General features: G+C 31.6%; 1 protein-coding gene across 5 annotated transcripts; it reads left to right on the top strand.

Moving 5' to 3' along the window:
* The first annotated feature begins 2,828 nt into the window (after positions 1 to 2,828).
* On the top strand, positions 2,829 to 21,834 carry LOC108903337 (glutathione S-transferase-like). 5 transcript variants are annotated; one of them, XM_023457303.1, is made up of 5 exons: positions 2,829 to 2,914; positions 3,491 to 3,628; positions 4,100 to 4,267; positions 5,802 to 5,944; positions 21,565 to 21,834. In XM_023457303.1, exons 2-5 carry the CDS (start codon positions 3,493 to 3,495, stop codon positions 21,733 to 21,735), a joined length of 618 nt encoding a protein of 205 aa, XP_023313071.1. In that variant the 5' UTR covers positions 2,829 to 2,914; positions 3,491 to 3,492; the 3' UTR covers positions 21,736 to 21,834. The 5 variants fall into 5 exon arrangements, with proteins under 5 accessions (XP_023313071.1, XP_018560995.1, XP_023313072.1 ...); XM_018705479.2 differs by lacking the exon at positions 21,565 to 21,834 and adding an exon at positions 6,072 to 6,303; XM_023457304.1 differs by having other exon boundaries at positions 2,891 to 2,909.
* Positions 21,835 to 23,700: the final 1,866 nt, after the last annotated feature.

Raw genomic sequence — 23,700 nt, 5'->3', positions numbered from 1 at the left:
TATTTCACTAAAGCTGTTTACCCATATTTCAACAGATGTTCTTTTATGCTAAAAATTTGACACTAATTTTTAAAGCTTCAAACTAATGTTCTTAGCATTAGATAAAAAAGCAGTAATTAGTTTAGTAATTTAAAAATACTTTAATATTTAGGATGATAATCACAAACTAATGGCTGTTTATAGACTAGAAGAGGATATTTGAAGGCTATAATAAATTACTGATTGGCAGAAATAGTTTGAGTAAATAGAATACTTTTTTGGTACGGCTGACTGCACCACCGATATTACTCCAGTCGAATTAGATTATAAAATCTGAAAAATCTTAAAAAAATATTAGTAGACATTTTATTGCACTTTATGAAGGAAATAATGATAATATCAAAAAAGTAATTCGAAAGAAGTGACGCTAAATTGGCAAATTGCAAATAAGTATTTGTAAGTATGCCTTTAGCATACATGTTGGTCTTTGGATTGATGGTCTTTTCCGTAAATTTCATCAACATCCATCGCTTTTTGCAATAATAATGCGCAATGTTCCAAAACTGATTTTCCGTATTCGACCTTTATTTTACAGTTAACAAATAGGTGAAAAGTGACTTCAGGTACCTTAAGTTGTAAGTAATTTAATTGCTCACAACATAAAACAATTAGTTTTGTTTGTAGGCTTCCGTGGCTGTCGATAATGGTTCAATTATTTTCGGGCTGGTTGCCAGGTCGTCGATTTACAACTCTTGATGTTTCGAGAGACATATAGCTCTCTTCAGAAGTCACTCTGAAACAACAAAGCTTTTTTCCGCCAATGTACTCTTCAGTATTGATTACATTCCATTGTGTAACCTGAGGGATTATTTCTTTATTTATCTATCTATCGTTATGACCAGTATCATAATGAGTCTGGATTTCAAAACAGTTTACTATTCAATTCTGGAAAGGGAGTTTATAATTATCATTATACTTTAATTAATACGTGGGAACTTAGAAATGTTGTACGTTCAGAGAATGAATTTCATGCACTTACCCTCTATTGCTTACGTAGAATGTAATCCAGTGGCTGGCTATACAGGGTGACACTGAAGTTGAGAGAAACAAAAAGAAACACCAAAACTTCCAGGAAGGGTTTTAATAACAATAAACAAAACAAACATAAAATAACGACACAACGGCTCGAACAACATTATTAATTAATTTATCGACACGCGACAGCGTACCGAGATTCAGGGAATGCGCGATCCATAGCAAAATTTGGAATGACCCTATTCATTATTAAATTAACCCGAGACTCTAAAACTATGTAGACTGCTCAATGTGAAACCCAAGGAAGAACTAAGTACCTGTTTTTCGGATCTCTTCTGAATTCGACACCTCGCTTCGACACGCCCATTTCTGGGGTCCAGAAGTTTCTGTTCTTATCTTATTGGAGGGAACCTGAATATCGGGAAGCTTTGGTATAACTATACTATGTTAATAATTACCTAATTGACTGGACTTACATTTATATAAATAATTCTGTGATTAACTGAACTTACAAGTAACCCTAGCCTTCCTCTAGTGACTCCGTGTAGCAATACGGGACGGATTAGTCAATCTCATTTAATATATTCTTAATAGCTTGGAAAATGCGCCTAAAAACCAGCTATTTGATCTATTACTTTCTTTTCTATTTATTATCAATTTAACAATTTGATTTAATTCTAATTTGGAACCTCTTCTCGTGGTTCAGCGCGTTATTAAAAATATGAGTTTCTTTGTTTTGTCCCAGCATAGGTTGGCGCCTCCCGGACGCGACAGATGACCGTCACATGGCCCCGATGGTCTAAATGAACTTGTTCAAAAAATATTGCTAAACTTCTCCGAAGAACGACGCTAAGCCTACTTGAGAGCCCTTAACTTTCGATAATTAGTGTTGACTGAAATATTTTACATTTTGGCCCATCTTTTCCGAGAACTAATAAATAAATTACTACGCGTCCCGGCATTTATTACAATTGCTTAATGATATAATTTAAACTATATTAGTCATATCAGATGTGAATCTGGATCTATCTTGATAAAGAATTAATTCTTTGCAAAAGATTTATCATTTTTTGCAGATGATTTAGGAACTAGTTATTTTTCAAAACTATTATCCGTGCATAATCTATGGCCTGTTAAGGTATTTGCAATTTTTGGAAAACCTCTTTTTTTAAACAAATTGTATAGCAAGACCTCGGTAAGGATGTAATATCTAAAACCGTTGGTCTCTTGCCTAAATAATATTAGGCAAGTAAAAGATCCTTACCCTACAACAAAGTGGGGGTTCGGCAAAATTTCCAGTTTGGAAGTTGCTCGTCTCCTAGCGTCGCGTCGGTGCTTAGGCATAGTAGCAGAAATAGACCGACGCCGACGGAAAATAACCGAAAAAGCAAAAGCAATCGCACCAACTGTATTATCATAGTTGGTTCGGCAAACAGCATACCTTGTATATCTCCTGTATATAAATCTGTATATCTGCTGTAAATAAAAAAAAACATTCGATTTATCTGCTCCAAAAAATTTTGGATGGATAATTCAAAAACTCATACTGTATGTGAAGTACATCATTTCCAATTTTATGCTGTTGTTATTGTACTGACAATACCTAAAAAAATTTATTACGTATAGTTGGTCGACCTGATCTTTTTCGCTAACAAAATATTCCTGACATGGAATGATGTATGTAAATATAATAAATAGAAATATCATCATTGCGCAAAGTGTGACGATTACATACACATCAACGTATCTTCTCTGGTAATCTTTCGATTCTCCTTATCTCTGTCAACAAAATATTCAGGCTTACATAATCATAACGGGGACTGAGTTATTTATTTATGTATTGGCGTTGGTCATAGAAAGTTGTGACATTTTTTTCTACTAGTGCAAGTCATAAAGTAAGGTAATACTTTTCTTTGTACCCATTTATATCTAATAAAAGGTGTATGTACTTCATTTGTCTTTCAATGTTACGAAAATTTTTTTAGTAAATCTATACAGGGTGTATTTAAAGAATGAAACCAAATGATACATTGATAATCCTGTGCCTAAAATGTGGTTATTGGTCAAATATACCTTACCTTAGTCCGTAGTTACTTCAGATACCAGTTACAGGGTGTAGAGTTAAAAAATAAATATTAGAAATACATACACAAATATCTCGAAATGTATTTAAGATTAATTTATAAAACTTGGGAAGGTAAGAATTTACTGAATTTGTACACAGTTATATCAACCAGTGGCGGAGATACTGGAAGGCTTCTTCATTAGGAATATCAGAATTTTGATACCATTTCGACTAACATTTGTAACTTCATACCCAATTGTATGTCAAAGAAAAAAATATCTTCTCTATTTTATAGTAAAACGGATAATTTGCCAGTTATTATGTTGCAAAAACTAGTGGACATTACGCAGAATTATCACTTTCTATCTAGAATAGAGACTTTACATTATGTAACTTTTCTTATCCTTTCAGAAATGGTGCTAGCATACAAACTTACATATTTTGCCATTGCCGCCCTTGCAGAACCCATCAGGTTCCTTCTGAGTTATGGTGGGATTGAATTTGAAGACAACCGCATTAATAAAGAAAGTTGGCCTGCTCTAAAACCGAGTATGCATTTAAATATATTATCAAGTAATATTTCAAACGAGAGACCTATCGCTAATTCATTTCTTCTTATGTAAATCTAACAAATGCTTGATTTTTTCTCCAGTTTCACTGAAACGAAGTATTTCTAACATGGGATGCAAAATCACCTGCTTTAAGTTAATTAAAAATGACCTTGCGCGAAAGTATTTTTAATATTTACTTATACATGCAATCTCCATATGCTACACTAAATCATCATCTTCGAGATATTTTGTAAACTATAAATATCTTTTATTATTGTAAGGTACCACTACAGGTTTGCCCATTTTAGATAAATGTATTTTATAAAAAGTGAAATATGCAGAGAAATACTATAATATGTTTGAAAACTAACAATTAATGTTACATTGTGAACATACCATTCCACCTATTGAAATAATATGTCCACTGTTATCTTCAGTTTAATCACTAGAAAAATAACAATGATTTCAGATACGCCATTTGGACAGTTACCTATTTTGGAATATAATGGAAAAGTAGCCTATCAAAGTACAGCCATTTGTAGATATGTAGCAAAGCAAGTAAATCTAGTTGGTAAAGATGATTGGGAAGATTTGGAAATCGATGCAACAGTTGACACGATTACTGATTTACGATTAAGTAAGTTATATTTATATTTACTTCACTTTCCTTTTTTTGAATAGAATATACACGGTGTTTTTACAGACGAGTCGTAACTTCAGGAGGTTGTTCCTTAGCCCATTGTTAACAAAAAGCCTTAAAAATTCTATAAAATATGGACATCATATCTGCTTCATTGTTTAGTGATGTCACAATCAGAAGTTTATTATTATCTTGTAAATAATTCCACATTTTCGTGACATCTCATTGGTTGATTAATTTCGACTCTAATTTTTAAATAAATTGTATTAAACAATCTATAATAATTGTTGTACGTGATACATGCTTATTATGCAACCTTCGGTAATTTTATTTTTTTCCAGTTTTGGTAAAATCAAAATTATTAAAACAGTAAGAGCAGAATTGCATTAAATTACAATATTATGTTTCACTGGCCGCCGTCGATTCTACATCAGGCGGACTGTCTACCGATGTTTTAATTATCAGTGTTGCGAGAAACAACTATGCCGAGGGCTATATGCCCCTACCGGCATTGAATTATACTCGCAACACCTAGTGCAACAGCTAGGGTCGTTCGTCAGTTTAACCCACCAGGCACAGAACGACCCTAGCTATTGCACTAGGTGTTGCGAGTATAATTCAATGCCGGTAGGGGAATATAGCCCTCAGAGTAGTTGTTTCTCGCAACAATGACAATTAATTTATTGTCTTCGCCCTCTGTGGGTGGCAGTAGTGCAACAAGTACCTGCAATAAAACAGGTCGCTTCCTACTGTAGCCATTTGAATGGCACATTTGGGAGTCAGCACGACAGATGGAGCCATTTGCGCTCCCGCGTACAATGGATTGTCTACCAATACCGGACTCGCCCAATGGGTATGATAATAATATTTATTTCAAGAGAAGTGCAGACGGTCTTGTGCTTTAAGAATCACAGGTTCCAATTGATATCGTAACAACTATACCCTGGATTGTTAGACGCCTTGACGTGGCCCCAGAGCTTGAACTCGCATTTTCATTGATTGCATAATTAAAATGCTCAAACATTTTATAATGACTTATTTAGTTGATGTTTACATATATCGTCATTTTATGTCATTTATTTGCTATTTTTAAATCTTCTAAACGTGCAGCATTGCTGGTGGTCTTTGCTTTTAAACTTTTAGTTTGACATAAGGAAAATATCAACAGAATCCGACAAGATGGTTAACCTTCGATTGGTATGTTTAAACAGTAAATCTTAAAACGTGGATTTCAAAAATTCAAAGGAATTGCTTAATTTATTATTTTTTTTTTATAACTTAATCTACTAACTATGTAATGATATACATTTTACTGGATTTTTAATACATAAATCCATTTTGTTTTATTTTACTGCATCATCGAGTGATGTCAGAGGGGAAGCATTGAGACGTTTATAATTTAAGTGGTAACGGTTACATCTTCTTCTTAATCGATAAAGGCCGAGAAAAGGAAAATAAAAACATTAAATTATTTATTCATTAAATTACGTAAAGCCAAAATTTTATTATCTTGATATGACTTTTATTTCAGAACTCGCTCAGTACAGTTATGAAACAGATGAAAAAGCTAAGAAAGAGAAAGAAAAATCTATATTAAATGATGCTCTTCCATTTTACTTAGAAAAACTAGATGCTCAAGCTGAGAAAAATAATGGTTACCTTGTGGGTGGTCGTGTAAGTATCAAATCAGGTGAACGTAGTAACTTTATAGGTATCAGTTAAATTTTGTGATTCATTAAAACAAGATTTGAAATAAATTTTTAATACTTATTGCTTTATAATCAATTTTTTTGTATTTTAGTTGACTTGGGCTGATCTGGTCTTTACGGGATTATTAGATTCTCTTAATTCTATGGCTATGAAAGAGATAATCGCAAATTCCCCGAATTTACAAAAAGTCAAAGAAAATGTTGTGAATATACCCAACATCAAGGCTTGGTTGAAAAAAAGACCAAAAGATGAACTATAATAATTTTTCTCTTTTTTGTATTTTCAAAGCTACGCATTAAATTTTGACTTGAAATGAACCATAAGACTGTTTTTTTTTTTGATAATGTCTTCAATAAAACAATAATCTATAATTATCATGTACATATCTGACTTTATTAAATAATCCTAAGGGGATGATTTCTCAGATCATTTTAAGAAGAAGATCTCACAAACATTCCCTTCCATCATCATCACTACATAAAAAACCGAAAATAACATGGATTCTACTTTCCATAGGGACGCCATTGGTAGCGCAGTCAAGTTTTAGAACTAAAACATATGTTTATTGAGATAGGTACATGTGACATAGAGAGAAATTAATTCAAACTATAAAAAACACATCCAGTATTCTTTGATCTATCGTATCCTGACAATAAAAATGTTAAAGTTTAAATAGATGCGATAGACCAAATTTATAAAATTCCTTGATTGAGTAGTAGTGCTTAATCCAATAATTCAGGAAGTAGCAAAGTTTCTTCACTAAGTACTATTACTATTGGTAAAATAAGATCGCATGCAGTCGCCATAGCGTAAGTGTATTCTTTGACAATTTTATGGTGACTGCATGCAATCTTATTTTACCAACAGTAATAGGTACAGTACTTAAAAATATCGGTGGTACGTCTGGCAATTGCTACTCGCAACTGCGACTGGGCGCGAATGGCTCCTTGAATGCATGTTAAGGTGCCTTTAAATTGGAACGAACAGAAGCAAACGAACAAAGCAACGCATTATTCTCTCGTTCGTTTGTTCTTTACAAGTAGGAGCATGTAAATTAGAAAGAACTTTCGCAATCGTCGATAATCCGTTCGCAATGTTGGATACAGATGAGGATATAATAATTAGCGCCGCTAGATTTATAGTTATTGCGGAAATTACCTATATATTGGGACTGAGAGTACTATTGAATACTGTCTGACACTGTGAATTCAATAAACTTGAAGAAGCATAATATTTTTCCATATCCTCATCAAAAATAATATTATTTATTAAATGTTGTACTACTTTTGTGCACCGATCTGAATCCACTTTGCCTGCCACATGCTGCCACTGCCCAAAAGATTGTTATTTTTGTCAAGCTGTTTGGCTGCACAGTGTTTCAATATTTAGTATGCTTCATCAATTCTACGATCACGTATTGGACCTTTTCCTTTTTATTTGGTAGTGTTCCTAATATTTGTATCTCTACTGGATTTTTACACATTTGTTGTAGTTAGATATTAACCATTTTTTGCACCAATCTGTTACAGAAATCAGGCTTTCCTGCTATAATCACTAATCAGTTATGGGATTCCCATAAATCTTTGTATCATCAGCATACAGCGAGCATTGAAGTGGCAATATATGAGGAAGATCTTTATTTATAAGAAAGAGTAATGGGCCAAGAACGGAGCCTGGAGGAACTCCACTTTTAACAGAATAGTATTCCAAGACGTCAGTTCCTATTTCCACAGACAAAAAACGATTGCTTAAAAATCCTTTATCCTTAAACAATCCTTTTGTAGAGATCTCCTCTAATACCAGCATGTTCAATTTTAGAACAAAGACGTTTAATGTGCACTTTATCAAAGGCCTTGCTAAAATCAAGGTATATGACGTCAGCATACTGACCACTATCAATTGTGATGGTCCAATCGTTTAAACATTGTAGCAAATTGGTGGTTGTTGATCTTCCAGGGAGAATCCATGCTACTCCTCAGGCATAATTTTATATGACAGAACAAATTCGGTTACAGTTTCAGTAATAATTCTTTCCATAGCTTTCACTTCAACAGGAGTAAGACTAATTTGTCATAGTCTTCCTTATTGAATTTGTCACCTTTTTTATGAATAGCAATTACATCAGCTGATTTCGAGGCACTTGGTAAAGTAGCAGTTTTTAAAGAATTTTGCACTATAATGGACAGTGAAAGGCACAAAGATGCAGCGCATTTCCACCGGGTCCAGCAGAAGAAAAGTAGAGAACTTTTCTTTCACGGCTTGAGCAGGTATGTTTATAGTGCTTAATGAAAAATTGTTGGCTGACATATTATACCACCTGGTATTTTTGACAATGATCTCAGTAAGCAGTTACAACCAGAATCTCTAATCCCTTTAAGAAGAGTGCCTTCCGCCTATAATGAACAGATTAGGCAAGAATTTATGAAGTATTTCACAACGTCGGGTCAGGTTCCATGGCAGCAAGATAAGTAATATACTCAAATAATTGTAAAATTATAAAAATAAATTTGATTTTAGTTTTTTTTTAGTATTTAACATGATTTATCCATTAAAAACATAAGACTTTTAAAAGCAAACCACGTAGAATGATAAATTTCGTTAGTCCCACTGCCAAACTGTTTTGAAGTGCCTTCTTTTTGTCTTTCTCGTCTAAATGATGCCAAAAGCGAATTAATCTTTTTTTTAAATCAGTGACATCACAATTGATCTCTCAGTAGAAATTTTATTCCAGGCATCAGTTTTGCTATTTATTATTTTATATAATTTTGACTTGGGATTCCATAAACATATTTCGCTCCTATATAATTACCTTAACTTACAACTTACAACACTAAACAATAAACGTGCAACAAACTAATTTGCAATCAAATTCCGTTTGGCAAATGCACAGCCATTCGCTCGCTACTAACTACACTGTCCACATTGAACACTGATTTCCTTTGATGAACAACATTTGAAATAAATTTTTAGTGCTTCTGCCAGTCATAATTTTTTCTTTTTGGTTTTCAGTTGAATTGGGTTGATCTGGTCTTTGCAGCTACATTAAATTTTTTTAATATTTTGATAGAGAAAGACATAATCACGAATTTCCCGAATTTACAGAAAGTCAAAGAAAATGTGGAGAAAATAGGCAACATCAAGGCTTGGTTAGAAAAGCCACCAAAAAATGTCTTACATTAATTTGTCTATTTTTGTATTTTTAACGCTATCCATTAAAGTTTGAAATGGAATTAATTATGAACAGAGTTTTTTTATCAAGGTCTTTAATAACGTAGCAATCTATAATTCTCATGTACCTATAACGGCATGATTCTTCAAATAATTTAAAAAAAATTCACAAACATTCATTTCCTAAATTAATTAAATGAAAAACAAAAGACACCTTTGATCATCCATCACTGAAAGGATATTACACAAAATATTAATAAAAAATTGAAAAATTGAAAATAATATGGACTCTACTTTCCTAAGGCAACGCAGTCAAGTTCAAGTTTTAGAACCAAAACTTAGCCTTTAATCGGATACATGTGTTAAAATCTTGAAAAATAAGGAGAAACCAACGTATTCATGGGACTCGTGGAAAAAGAGAAACGTTTACAAATTTTGAATACCCTGCAGACCATAAGCGAGATGTTTTAGGACGATATAAAGCATTATTCATAAAATGATCACAGGAATAACATTATTAAATATGTTACATTATTTAGGGAACACCTTGTATGAAATGAGTTAAAGTTGTGAAAACACCTATGCATATCCTAGCAGATGAAATATAAATTTATGTATTAAAATAATGAATAATTTGAATTCGAGGTGAAACAACTTCTTCAAGGTTACTTGTAAGATAAGATAATATAAAATATTTGGCCATAGGTGGATTGACAGTAACAAAAAAAAGTAGAAATTTAAAAGATGTTAGTTTTCAGAAGGGTTTGGAGCCTATTCATGCGATAATAAATATATGCGTCTTCTAGACTTCTTTTAGAGTAGTCAGATAAAGTTATTATTAACATTAATTTATTTATCAATACAAAAAATACCATGTACGTCACGGAACACTTGATCGGTAAGGTGTAAAAATGTCGGAACGATATTTTTAATAGGTAGTACATAAACTAATTACTATTCTTTAATAATTTCATCCACTAACATAGATACTGTCATAATATATGACTTGCAATTTCATATACAACTAATGTTCTGTTGAATAATTGGACAGCCAGATATGTATTGTACTTAAAAGATGATAAGGAACAGCATAATCATTACGCGAGGAAAAAATATGTATACATCTATTTTGGTATCTTCCCCTTCTCTATCTGTTTCATTAAAACTAATAACCTACATCAACTCGCAACGTACCTACGCTTTATTTGTACATTAGCCTTGATACGTGAAGTTGTGATTTTTTCTAGAGCCAGTGTAAGGTAATGTGATTTTAAAAATATGTACCTACTACATAATGTAGTTAGTGCTTATTTCTATAATTAGATTTTTAGAAAATTATTAAGTCATTATTATGTCACTAAAGCTGTTTACCCATATTTCAATAGATAACGTTCTTTTATGCTAAAATAAAAATTTGATACTAATTTTTAAAGCGTCAGACTAATATTCTTAGCATGTAAATAAAAAAGTAGTAATTAATTTAGTAATTTAAAAATAGTTTAATATTTAGGATGATAATCAAAAACTAGTACCTAACCTATACACGGTGTTTATAAACTAGAAGAGGATATTACAAGAGTAAATAAATTATTGATTGGCAGAAATATTTTGAGTAAATAGTTTACTTTTTTGGCACGGCTGACTGCACCACCAATTAGATCATAAAACCTAAAAAGTCTGAAAAATTATTAGTATACATTTTATTGCACTTTATGAAGGAAAGAACGATAATTCCCAAAAAAGTAACTCGAAAGAAGAGACGTTAATTTGTCAAATTACAAATAAGTTGCAAAATTCCATGTTTTTTAACTTTCTTACTGTCCATGAAAATCTAGACGATATTGTATAGGAAAACTAATTGTTTTATGTGGTGAGCAATTAAATTGCCTACAATTTAAGGTACCTGAAGTCACTTTTCACCTATTTGTTAACTGTAAAATAAAGGTCGAACGCGGAAAAATCAGAAAATTGCACAGTGTTATTGCAAATAGCGATGGACGTTGATGAAATTTCTGGAAAAGACGGTCAATCCAAAAACCAACATGTTTGCTAAAGTACGATTCGATTGAGCTTGAAATTGTTGCTCCAGCTTGTTAATGAATTTCGTTCGTTTTTTTTAACTATGTAATTGTGTAATTATTAAACGTTAATTTTAGAAGTTAATATCGTAGATAGATATAGGATCTAATTTATCCATCGTAAAATAAAAATCTCAAAAAGTTGAAATTAAGTTACACTTTAAAACTAACAAAGTAAGACGTGCAAAACAGTGTTATAAACAAATTGTCCCAAGGTCAGGCAAAAGTCGCTAGGGAATTTGCACTTTTTGCATTAAATAGAGCTTATTTTTAAGGTGATTTAAAAAAGAGAGAAATCACCTACGCCTCTTTGTTCCCAGTATAATTGTTTTTTATAACGTTGTGAATTAACTATTGTATGTATTGGACCGGGATTTTAAAAACAATTAAAGAAAAGGTTAAACTTTTAGTTTCAAAAACTTTTACATTGATAGTTCATGTAATAAACACGTTAGCAGCAAAAGTTAACGTTAATGAACGGCCTGAACGACGAGTACATTGCCGGCATAAAATGTATACATTGGCGGTATTATTCCGTCGCAAATTAAACATTAAATATTTACAAATTAAAAATATCCATATAGTTCTACTTCTGAATGCTATAAATATTATATTTTTCTGATATTTAATTTTTTTTATTGGAGAACATGTAACTTTTAAAAATTTCGAGCGTATGAGGACGGTAAAAAATACAAAGCAATAATGATTTATATTTCTAAAAATAAAAACTTTTATTATTATTGTAAAAACTTTGATTTACTCTTAGTCAATTCTAATTTTTTGGCAAGAATGAATTTATCTCTTGTAAAAAATCTCTCGCTTCAAAAATGCTTTCTGTAAATTCATCGGTATCATCTGCAGTTTCCCAATTATAGATTTATCTACGTTTTCGCACGATTGGCCATGGCAATTTCTGCAAATTTCCGTACCTTTCAAGCCCTGTTTTCTGCAGCTACAGCTTTGTGTTGTGCAATTGCTCTTACAACTGCAGGAAACAATTAAAAAAAAATTTGCCATGGTCAATCAAAAACTGATTTTTCCACGTTCGACTTTTATTTTACAGTTAACAAATAGGTAAAAGGTGACTTCAGGTACATTAAGTTGTAGGTAATTTAATTGCCCACAACATAAAACAATTAGTTTTCTGATATATCGTCTAGATTTTCATGGACAGTAAAAAAGTTAAAAAGCATGAATTTATTTGCAATTTGCCAAGTTAGCGTCATTTCTTTCGAGTTAGTTTTTTGATATTATCATTCTACATACCCTTCATAAAGTGCAATAAAATGTCTACTAATAATTTTTTTACGTTCAAATTCTAATTCGACTGGAGTATATCTATGCTGTTTACAAGTGGTTGGTTTTACCTATTTTAAAATCGCTCTATTTAAAGTTGTGTAACTAACCCGTAGTTTTCATTAGCGTTTCTATACGCTATCACCCCATGTCTATTAATTATTCATTGTTACTGTATTAATGAACTATTTTAGTGCCACACATGCACATTCCCCTTTCACAAAAATAAAACACAGTTAAAAGTAAAAATTAGAAAAACTAATGAATTCTCTTAAACATTTGTTCACTAACAATTTTCAGAATAAAAACACCAATTTCCGTAATGAAAACTAAAGTAGAACTGATGATTACCTAAAATTGAGTTAGTTTTTCTGTTTGCTACAAAAGGATAAAGGATAAAAAAGCTGACGACATGTCATTTACGGCCGCAACTATTTACATCCCTTCATGTAGTATGTAATTCGCGGACGATTTCAGAGGTTCTGAATAAGTTTTAGCAATCTTGATTAATGCACTCTACCTACCAATGAAACTCTTCTCCAAGTGTGTAATCCTGTAAACACACGGTTTTTTCATAATCGTTTCGTTTCCTTTTCCTTTTACTCTTTAAAAAATAATATTGAAGTAGGTAAATAAATCTATTTCAACTAATGCACAAAGATACTAAAAAATATCCACAAGATGTTATCTTCAATTATACATTTGTGGCATTTTTTAATTTAATCCGATATTTTTCCATACTAAAGAGAAGGACGTTCAATGTATTACAAAAAAAATCACATAAGACCGTAGATAGATAAATAATGGGTAAGTAGTACTTTATAAATACATAAACATGTCATGGATATACCCAGCAAACAAACTATAAATGACACAAAAATAAGATAACGTAAGTTTATTTATGATAACGTAAAAAAACAAATAAAAATTTCAGCATAGCAACAATATAAATAAAGATATTAATATTAACCAAATGTCAATATGACGAATAGAAACGGTAGTGCAGTAGTTCGTCGAATTAAGTAGATTCGGACCAAAGGTATATACAAGGTGTATCAATTTATATTAACACCGTAAAACATGAATAAAATATTTCATCCAAAGCTTTTTTCTGCCAATGTAGTCTTGAGTATTGATTACATTCCATTGCTTGAAGATATAATTTAAACAAAACTATATGACCCATATCAGATTCGAATCTAGATCTATCTTGATAAACAATTAATTCTTTGCGAAAGATGTATCATATTTTGCAGATGGTTTAGGAACTAATTGTCTTTTAAAACTCTTATCCGCTTAGACACAAGTTTTTCAATATGCAGTGTGATCCATTGGGAAACAACAATACCCTTCTAAAGTAGTAAAGTATAAGATCCCTACCCTACAACAATGTGGGGTTTCGGCAAAATTTCTAGGTTGGGAGTAGCAGAAATAGACCGACGTAAAATAACCAAAAAAGCAAAAGCAAACGCATCAATTGTATCATCATAGTTGGTTCAGCGAGCAACATACCTTGTATATCTCTATATCACAGGGTGATTAATAACTTATCCAAAAAAAAATTGGGAATAGATGCGTCATGAAAAATGGACTCAATATCGTAAAAAAATTTTTGTAAAATACTTATAGTTTCCGAGAAAAAAAAATATTGAAGTTGTAGTATTTTTAACCCTTACATCGCCAGACTACTGTAGTCTCTAGCTCCAGACGATTCCGAATATTGACATCCGATTTTAGTATTAACGTTTGTGTGATAGTGTACATTAGTTTTTCAAGTGTCAAAAATGGGTTACGTGTATAGCAACTCGGAGTTGATGGATATCGTTTTAATTTATGGTGAGGCACGACAAGATTTGTGTATTTTACTAATTAATAATAATAATAATAATAGCGGCGAAAGCAGTTGAATTTGCTGATCTAAAATAGGTGTTATAACATTTTTTTTATTATTTCTTTCCTTAGGAAAGAAATTCTTAAATTTGTTCGTCTGTTCATTTTTTATTATACAGTGCTTTCGAAAAGTAACGAATACATTCATTATTTTGAGAATTGAGAAGTTTTCGAAAAAATCCCCTGGCACGTCGATTTTGTTTTTAAAAAAGGCACTTTTTGACATACGACCCATATTTGTGACGTCATCGTTGTTCGAGATATGACGTCATCGACAATTTTTTTAAATAGCAACCCCCAATTTTGACCATGCCATTTGAAAGAGCGTGTCATTCTACATACACAGATCATGAAAAATTATGGTGTTACATAACAAAAATTTCAAGAAAATAATGTTTGAAGATTTTAAAATTTAATTTTCACAATACTGAAAATGATAATGATTATGTAAAAATCGACTAAATGGTGCACCTCCCCATTATGCAACACCTGTCCGTGCTTATTTAGATGAGCTGTTCCCGAATCGTTGGATAGGGAGAAGGGGGCCGATTGAGTGGCCAGCCAGATCGCCTGATTTGACACCCCTAGATTATTTCTTGTGGGGATACTTAAAAAGCAAAGTATACGTTACTAGACCGGTTAATTTAGAAGATTTAAAAGCAAGAATTCGTCACGAGATACATCGTATACCTCCTGAAGTTATTGATAATGTCCAAAAAGAATTTATTAATCGTCTTGGCTACTGTCAGGCAGCCAACGGTGCACAATTTGAACATTTAATTTAGTCGATTTTTACATAATCATTATCATTTTCAGTATTGTGAAAATTAAATTTTAAAATCTTCAAACATTATTTTCTTGAAATTTTTGTTATGTAACACCATAATTTTTCATGATCTGTGTATGTAGAATGACACGCTCTTTCAAATGGCATGGTCAAAATTGGGGGTTGCTATTTAAAAAAATTGTCGATGACGTCATATCTGGAACAACGATGACGTCACAAATATGGGTCGTATGTCAAAAAGTGCCTTTTTTAAAAACCAAATATACGTGTCAGGGGATTTTTTCGAAAACTTCTCAATTTAAAAAATAATAAATTTATTCGTTAGTATTCGAAAGCACTGTACTTTGACGCCGTGCCGGTCGTCTACTGCATGCTTTGCCTTGCATAAGGTCAGGTTTTACAGTGGACCAGTTTCCAGTGCCGTGCAGAAGTGTATTTTTAAATCATTTTCGAACTGCCCTTTCTGATTTTTTTTTACAAAATTGTATTTGTAAGAGTCCCCTGTACATTCAACATTTTTTGAATAAGTTCTGAATCATATAAAAGAATATTTTATGTGAAGTGCATCATTTCTAATTTTATGCTGTTGTTATTGTGCTGATAATACTTACAAAATTGATTGTACTTATATGGTTGGTCGGTAACAAAGTATTCCTGAATTGGGGCGATATAAATATAATAAATAGAAGTATCATCATTGCGCAAAGGATGACGATTACGTACATACCAACGTATCTTCTCTGGTGATCTTTCGACTCTCCTTATCTCTATCAACAAAACATTCAGGCTTACAGATCATAACGTTGACTGAGTTATTTATTTGTGTATTGACGTTGGTCATAGGAAGTTGTGACATTTTTTTCTACTAGTGCAAGTCATAAGGTAAGGTAATACTTTTGTTTGTGCCCATTTTTATCTAATAAAAGATGTATGTATTTCATTTGTCTTTCAATATTACGGAAAATTTCTTAGTAAATCTGTACGAAATGTATTTAAATGAAGGAAACCAAATACTACCTTGATAATCTTGGGCCAAAAATATTGGTCAAATATGCCATAGTTCTGTAGTTGCTAAATTTGCAAGTAAAAGCTAAAACGAAACATTAAAAATATGCAAATATCTCGAAATATATTTGGTAAAACGACATAATTATAAATATTATATTAAATAAAGGTAAACATTTACTGAATTTGTACAGTTATATCAACCAGTGGCGGAAATACAGGAAGAATATTTTTAAATTCATTCCCAATTCTTTTTCAAAGAAAAAATGTCTTCTCTATTTCATTCGTTAAATGAATATTTTCTGTTATTATTTTTAATTTTTCTAAAATAAGCTTACTTCATAGTTAAAGAAAAAGAAATAAAACTCTTTGATTCACAAGAAACGGTTACAGTTTATTGATTACGTTGTATTTAAAATTACATTTACAATAAAAAATTTGTATAGATTTTTGTTATGCGAAACGAACAGTTTTAGAATTTTCGATTCAAATCAAATTAGTTTTTTGAATATAATCGAAGAGACCTTTGTCCTTTGAAATACTATTACGAATCAAATGAACTTTATAATTCTTAAAATATTCAATAACATCTAACTTATTAAATTCTCCCAATATCTATCGATTATATGGAAATTCATTTAGTTACGTTGCCACCCTATTTTTCATTAATCTACGTCAAACATCCATTTCCAGATATTTGCTTATTTGTAATACATTTTTACCAACTGAATCACCCTGTAGCTTGATACTTGTATATTCTGCTCAATCATGTACCTATTTTGAGCTCAAGATTTTAAAAGTACCATGCGTAAGATTAATTATGAAAGCAATTATTACTTTAAGTTTCAAATTATTGTATAATAGAAGCACATGAATAACATACTAACTCTATTACATATTAAATGGACACAGCTGTTCAATGTCTAGCCCTTCAGTACGGCTAAATTGGCAGATAGCAATTCTACAGGTATTATGAAAGCAAAAGCAATGCCGTATTAGGCGAAATAAAGTTTGTAGCTAATGATGTTGGTCTTAGCTATTTACTAGATATTGTCGGGAGAGTAGTTGTTTCCCACAATATAATTAGTTGCAATAGCTGTATCCATGTTTTATTAGGAACTGAAATACGGACTGCTGTGATTGATCACGAGATAATTCTGCTTTCTTGTAGACGATGTTATTTTTTATTTTTTCGTAATGTGACGTTTTATAACCAAGTAGATATTTAACGTTCCTAAAACAAAAACAGTAAATTTTCTTACTTAATGTATATGTAGAATACCTGACGCTTCTGAACAGGATATGAAAAAATGTTTAGCTCATTGTTTTCTAAATATTCTAATCGTAATTATGCAACAGTCTTTAAATGTTATCAATTATGAGTATTATACATATAATAATATAAACATGTCATAAATAATCTGGTAAACTGTTATATATAATTTACACAAAAATAATATTAATGGAGCGTTATCTGTGATAATGCAAAAATTAAAATAAAATTTTGAGCATAGCAACAGTGAGTAAAGATGTTAATATTAAGCATGTATTACTCAACAACTGTTTTACACCAACTGTGGAAGAAAGTGGGTTGGTGGGATCAATTTTATTTGTGTGCACTCTGGGAGTAATTTGATTATGTGCATACTTATGTCTAATACTGGAATTACGATAGTGACTTGATTACTATAGTATCGACAAAACAGATGCAACAAAACAAAACGTAACGTAAAAGAAACGCAAATTTCTAATATTTATTATATAAATTATAAAAGTACGTGGCAGTAATCTGCATGATTGTTCCAATCTTCCAACCAAAGTGTTTATGTCTCTTAAGTTTTTTTTATCTTAATGCGTTTTTAAGTATTTAATTGTAACAATTCTCATCCCATCTTTAAGACCGTGGAAAATACTTCATACTTTTAACAGTAGTAGTACTTCATCATAAGTAGATAATTTGTTATTAACTCTATTAATAGTCTAATTTTTAATTAATGTAGTAATGGTTTTAAAAGCATTTACCAAAAACAAGTAATCATATACATTCTAGTGTTTGTAAAATTATGGTTTTTAATAAAAAGCTTTTCTGTTTTAAGAGTAATATCCCCGTAAACTATGTACAAATATTTTACCAGTTTCTCTGAAGTCGATAATATTTATTTCTTCGAGCCTTTGTTAAATATTTTTAACAGTTTCTGTGAAGTTGGAAATATTTATTTCTCTGAGCCTTTGTCAAATATTTTCTATAGATTTAATGTGTTTATTGGACTTGATAACGTGGAAAACCCCAACATATTTGAACATATTAATACGGTTTGGTATATAGTTTTAAAAGAACTAATCACAAAAGAAGTAAACATATACATTCTAGTTTTTGTATAATTATAGCTTTTAATAGAAAGACTTTTAATTTTAAAAGTAATCTCCGTGTAAAATTATTTTTATCGCTTTCTCTGAATATATTTAATGTTTTTATGAGATTTGATGACGTGAAACCCCCAACATATTTGAACATACAGTTTGATACACCTATATTTTACATTATGTAACTTTCTTATCTTTTCAGAAATGGCACCAGCTTACAAACTTACATATTTTGACGTTACCGCCCTTGGAGAACCTATCAGGTTCCTTCTGAGTTATGGAGGGATTGAATTTGAAGACATCCGCATTAGTCATGAAAGTTGGCCCGCTCTAAAATCGAGTATGCATTTAAATATATTACAATTACCTAATAATTAAAACAAGAGACGTTTCGCTCATTCATTTCTTCCTGTGTAAATCTAACAAATGTCTGATTTTTTCTGCACTTTTACTGAAACGTTTTTTGCAGAAGACTTTGAATACGCAAACAAAGTTAATTAAAAATGATCTTTCGCGAAGGTATCTTAATATATATTTATACATGCAATCTCCAAATGCTAAACTAATCATCATCTTTTCACCTTTTTTACGTATTTTGTGCATTAAAATATAAATCAGTTACAATGACATGTAAAAGATGCAGTGGCGTAGGTTTTTTTTGTAAAAAAAGGGGGTGACCCCTGTCCAGTTGTACTGTACACCGCTGGTTGATCCCTTAAAGCTCATATTTCAGGGAATATAAGGCCTACTATCATACATTATATGTACCAAATTTTATTGAGATCGGTTAATAGATTTCGGAGATATAAACAAAAAATCAATTTTTTTTTGACAACTTCAACACCCTGTAACTCTAAAACGGTGCCGTTCCAGACCTACGTTTATGAGGCAATTGCCTATTATTTTAAAGAGATCTATCTGCCCTCGAAGTTTCCTGCATAAAATTCGGACTACCCTATATAAAGTAAAATGTGCAGAGAAAACTAACAATTAATGTTACATTGGGACATACCATTCCACCTATTGAAATAATATGTCCACTATCTTCAGTTTAGTGAATCACTGGAAAAATAACGATGATTTCAGGTACGCCATTTGGACAATTGCCTCTTTTGGAACATAATGGAAAAGTAGCATATCAAAGTATAGCCATTTCTAGATATGTTGCAAAACAAGTAAAGCTGGTTGGTAAAGATGATTGGGAAGATTTGGAAATCGATGCAACAGTTGACACGATTACTGATTTACGTATAAGTAAGTTATATTTACATTCTTTTTTGTGGAATAGAATATACACTTGTTTTTACAGATGAGTCGTAACTTCAGGAGGTTGTTCCTGAGGTTATTGTTAACTAAAAGCCTTAACGATTGCAAATACCGTCTTTAAAATATAGACCTCACATTTGCTTCATTATTTTTATTTTATTCATCCTGTACCTAATTGTAAATGACAGATAATCCGGGCGAATTAGACCAAACACATGGCTGTTTCAAAAATCGGGCCTAACTCGAATTTTATAGACTTAAAATTAAGTAAAAAATACACAGGATAAAAACCTGAATTTGTGTATTTGTAGAGGTCGAGCGTCATATTGTTTATAACAAAAGAAAAAAAAATATTGCTCTTTTTTCAGTTTTTCGCTTATATCTCCGAAAATAAGCCTCTAATCGACATGAGGTATTCTTGTTGACTTTCTTGCTGGGGAAATTTGCTACATTGCAAAATTAGCAGTGAAAAAAAAAAGTGCAAAATTAGCAGTGAAAAAAAAGTGCTAAATTTTCAGAATTAAATAAAAAGAACTTTGACTGAAATTGGATAAAACTACAGGAAAAGGGTGCTCAAAAAATACCCGGAATTCGGACCCCGAATTTCAAAATGGCGGCCTATTGCAAAATTATAAAGTCGAAAATACGAGCTCGTATATTTTCTGCCCAAGTCAAGATATCGAAATTTTGTAGAAAAGGTTCGAAAGGTAATTACATTATCTCGCGTCTGTGCAAATTTCAGATTTTTAAGTTGTAAAATAAAAAAGTTATTAAACTTAGCTCGGCAATTTTTTAATATACAAATTTATACAAAAATCGCCTCGATCCGACCAATAGGAGCCGAGATACATATGTTTTCTTTAAATGGTATTTTGGCTGTTCTATTTAATATTTTGGAATAAACTTGGTCTCGTCGTAAAGTAGAAGACTTCCTTTATATGCTGAATTTTTTTTTAATGGATTCGACCAAGAAGTGACCAAGTAAACGTTCATAAAAGACAGCGTGATCCGCCGCGGCTAACCGGTAGTCAGGAGAGGGGAGCGCTGTGACGTCATAGTGCCCATGCTGTGCTCGACTTCTCAAAATTCTTACTTAACAAACGGATTGTGGCACTTAGAAAGCAAATTTAGTAAAAGAGACAAGTATTCTTACTGACTGATTTATTTAGTTGATGTTTTCATATGTCGTAATTTCATGTCATTTATTTTCTACATATTTCAAAATCTTTTAAATGTGCAGCATTGCTGGTGGTCTTAAGATTTGCCGTAATCTTAAAACGCGAATTTCTGGAATTGCTTAATTTATTTCTTTATAACTTATTCTGTCATACATTAGCTACGGGATGGTATACATCTCACAACTATTAAATTTCACTGAATTTTTAATATACAAGTCCACATTGTTTCGATCTACTGTTCTATCGAATGACATATCTGATACGACTTTTATTTCAGAACTCGCTCAGTACAGTTTTGAAACAGACGAAAAAGCTAAGAAAGAGAAAGAAAAGTCTATATTAAATGAATCTCTTCCATTTTACTTAGAAAAACTAGATGCTCAAGCTAAGAAAAATAATGGTTACTTTGTGGGTGGTCATGTAAGTATCAAATGAGGTGAACCTACGTTCACTTTATAGGTATCAGTTAAATTTTGTAATTCATTAAAACAAGATTTGAAATGAATTTTTAATACTTCTTGCTGTTATAATCAATTTTCTTTTATATTTCAGTTGACATGGGTTGATCTGCTCTTTACGGCATCATTAGATTTTATTAATTTTATGGCAAAGAAAGACATCATAGCGAATTCTCCGAATTTACAAAAAGTCAAACAAAATGTTGTGAAAATACCCAACATTAAGGCTTGGTTGGAGAAAAGACCAAAAGATACCCTACAATAATTTTTCTCTCTTTTGTATTTTCAAAGCCACGCATTAAATTTTGACTTGAAATGAACTTAAGAGTGTTTTTTTTTTATCGTCAATAAAACAGTAATCATGTGTATGACTTTTATTAAATAATACTGAACATTCCATTCCGAAACTTGCCCAAACGAACACTTTGGTTTTACTCAGAGTAGCATCACCGAAATATGCTTGGAGTCTCTTTTTTTCACTCGATGTCACACATTTTTGTTGGCGAGAAAACGAATAATAACGAGTCATAGCGATACTGAAATTGCGGATGTAAGTGTGAGGGTCGTGTGCATTGCTATCCCCTGTCAATTCTCCCATCACCGATTTTCCGCTGCTCTACGCTGCTCACGTAGTTTCGAGAGTCAAATGCACAAAATTCCGGTTTATATTTGATTCATCTCCGTAATTGTGTGAAAAATATGAACAGAATTATTCAAGCAAACTATTTCGTGTTTTTTGTGTTTTTACAATTCATGAATTAAAAATAGAATTTAAACAAAACTATATCATCCACAGAATTGAAGTAGATCTATCTTGATAAATGTTGTGTTTAAAAAATTAAATGTCTTAGTAGAAATGTGCCAAACAAATTTTTTCCCGTTAGTTAAGGAACTAATTATCCTTTAAAACTTTTATCTACTTAGATACAGGCTTTTAAATATACTACTAATACTACTCTAAAATTGTTTTAAAAAATTGGTGTTCTACATGCTCTATGTCAAACTTTGACAGATGGTAGCTGGGTAATTTCAAACAATTTCTCTTATATGAACATACTTAAATCCGATTCGTTTTTGTTTAGTTACAAGAATTTTAAAAAACACAATTTCATACTTGAAAGTAGCCTGATAAATAAATATGATGGTTACTATAACAATAATTAATCATTAGTAAACCTTTATTATCTAAATTAACAAATCTTAAGACTAAAAACATTGTTCAAAATGTCCACTCTCGGCTCGAATGCAAGCCTCACATCGGAGAACTAAAGATTTCATCACTTGAGGGAGACTTGGATCATTTCTTATCTAGTTAGCTGCTAACTGCTGGCGGGTAGTGATTTCAACATAGTAGAAAAGCTGCTTCATATGTCTCCATAAATAAAAGTCCAACGGTTTTAGATCTTATTATCCATTTATTCGGGAAATGATCATTTAACCAAGCAGTCTCCCTTTATGTGGTGGTGCACCATTGTGCTGATACCACATATTTTGAACAATATTCCACCATACGTCATCAAGAAGATTGTTTTCCAAAAAAGTTCTATACAGATCTGCCTTTAAAGGATTGGCAGATCATCATTTTTTTAAGCGAAGTCACATTTTTAGACGGAGATGGAATCTTTTACCTTGATTTATGAAAATATGGCTCCAGATGTGTGATTCATGAAGGTGAGATCAACCAGCAATCCTTATGATGCCAAATTTTACTGAAATCGGTGGATTTCAAAAAAGTACACCCGCCATATTGGATCAGCCATCTTGAATTTTTACAATGTGAATTCATATTCGTAATCAGCGACCCAAAAAACCCCTTTATACAAAATCTGGTCAAAATCCGCTCAGAATTTGAAAATAGCGATTCCTGCTCGGTTTTTTGAGGTTAGAAAAAAAACCACACGTTCTAGCTCAATTCTGACAGTGGATTTGAATTCAGCAGAGTCTTTTACATAAAAATGTACTATTTGATGTGGAAATAAATTTTTTTCCAAATTTTCCCAGTAAATTTTCATCAATTTTCACTATTTTTCACAAGTTTTTTGAGGTTAGGAAAAAATTGTGACGTGATGGGCCAATTCTGACCCCAGATTCGTGTTCAGGAGGCAAAATTACTACGAAAAATATATGTCGCATAAAAAGTATACCCAACTTTTTTTTTCTGTGTGGCTGTGTTATTATTTATGCCGTCCATAGTAAAACACACTTCATCAGACCGCATGACAAAAGAAAT

Source organism: Anoplophora glabripennis, unplaced genomic scaffold (genome assembly GCF_000390285.2).
Source record: "Anoplophora glabripennis isolate ALB-LARVAE unplaced genomic scaffold, Agla_2.0 scaffold103, whole genome shotgun sequence".
Lineage (NCBI taxonomy): Eukaryota > Metazoa > Arthropoda > Insecta > Coleoptera > Cerambycidae > Anoplophora > Anoplophora glabripennis.
Note: the sequence above shows the minus strand (reverse complement) of the source record. Positions and strands in the feature narration are given on the sequence as shown.

Coding starts and splice junctions, on each gene's coding strand:
- LOC108903337 (XM_023457303.1), top strand. CDS start 3,493: ATGGTGCTAGCATACAAACTTACATATTTTGCCATTGCCGCCCTTGCA. Junction 4,268..5,801: donor GATTACTGATTTACGATTAA/GTAAGTTATATT, acceptor CTTTTATTTCAG/AACTCGCTCAGTACAGTTAT. Junction 5,945..21,564: donor GTTACCTTGTGGGTGGTCGT/GTAAGTATCAAA, acceptor TTTATATTTCAG/TTGACATGGGTTGATCTGCT.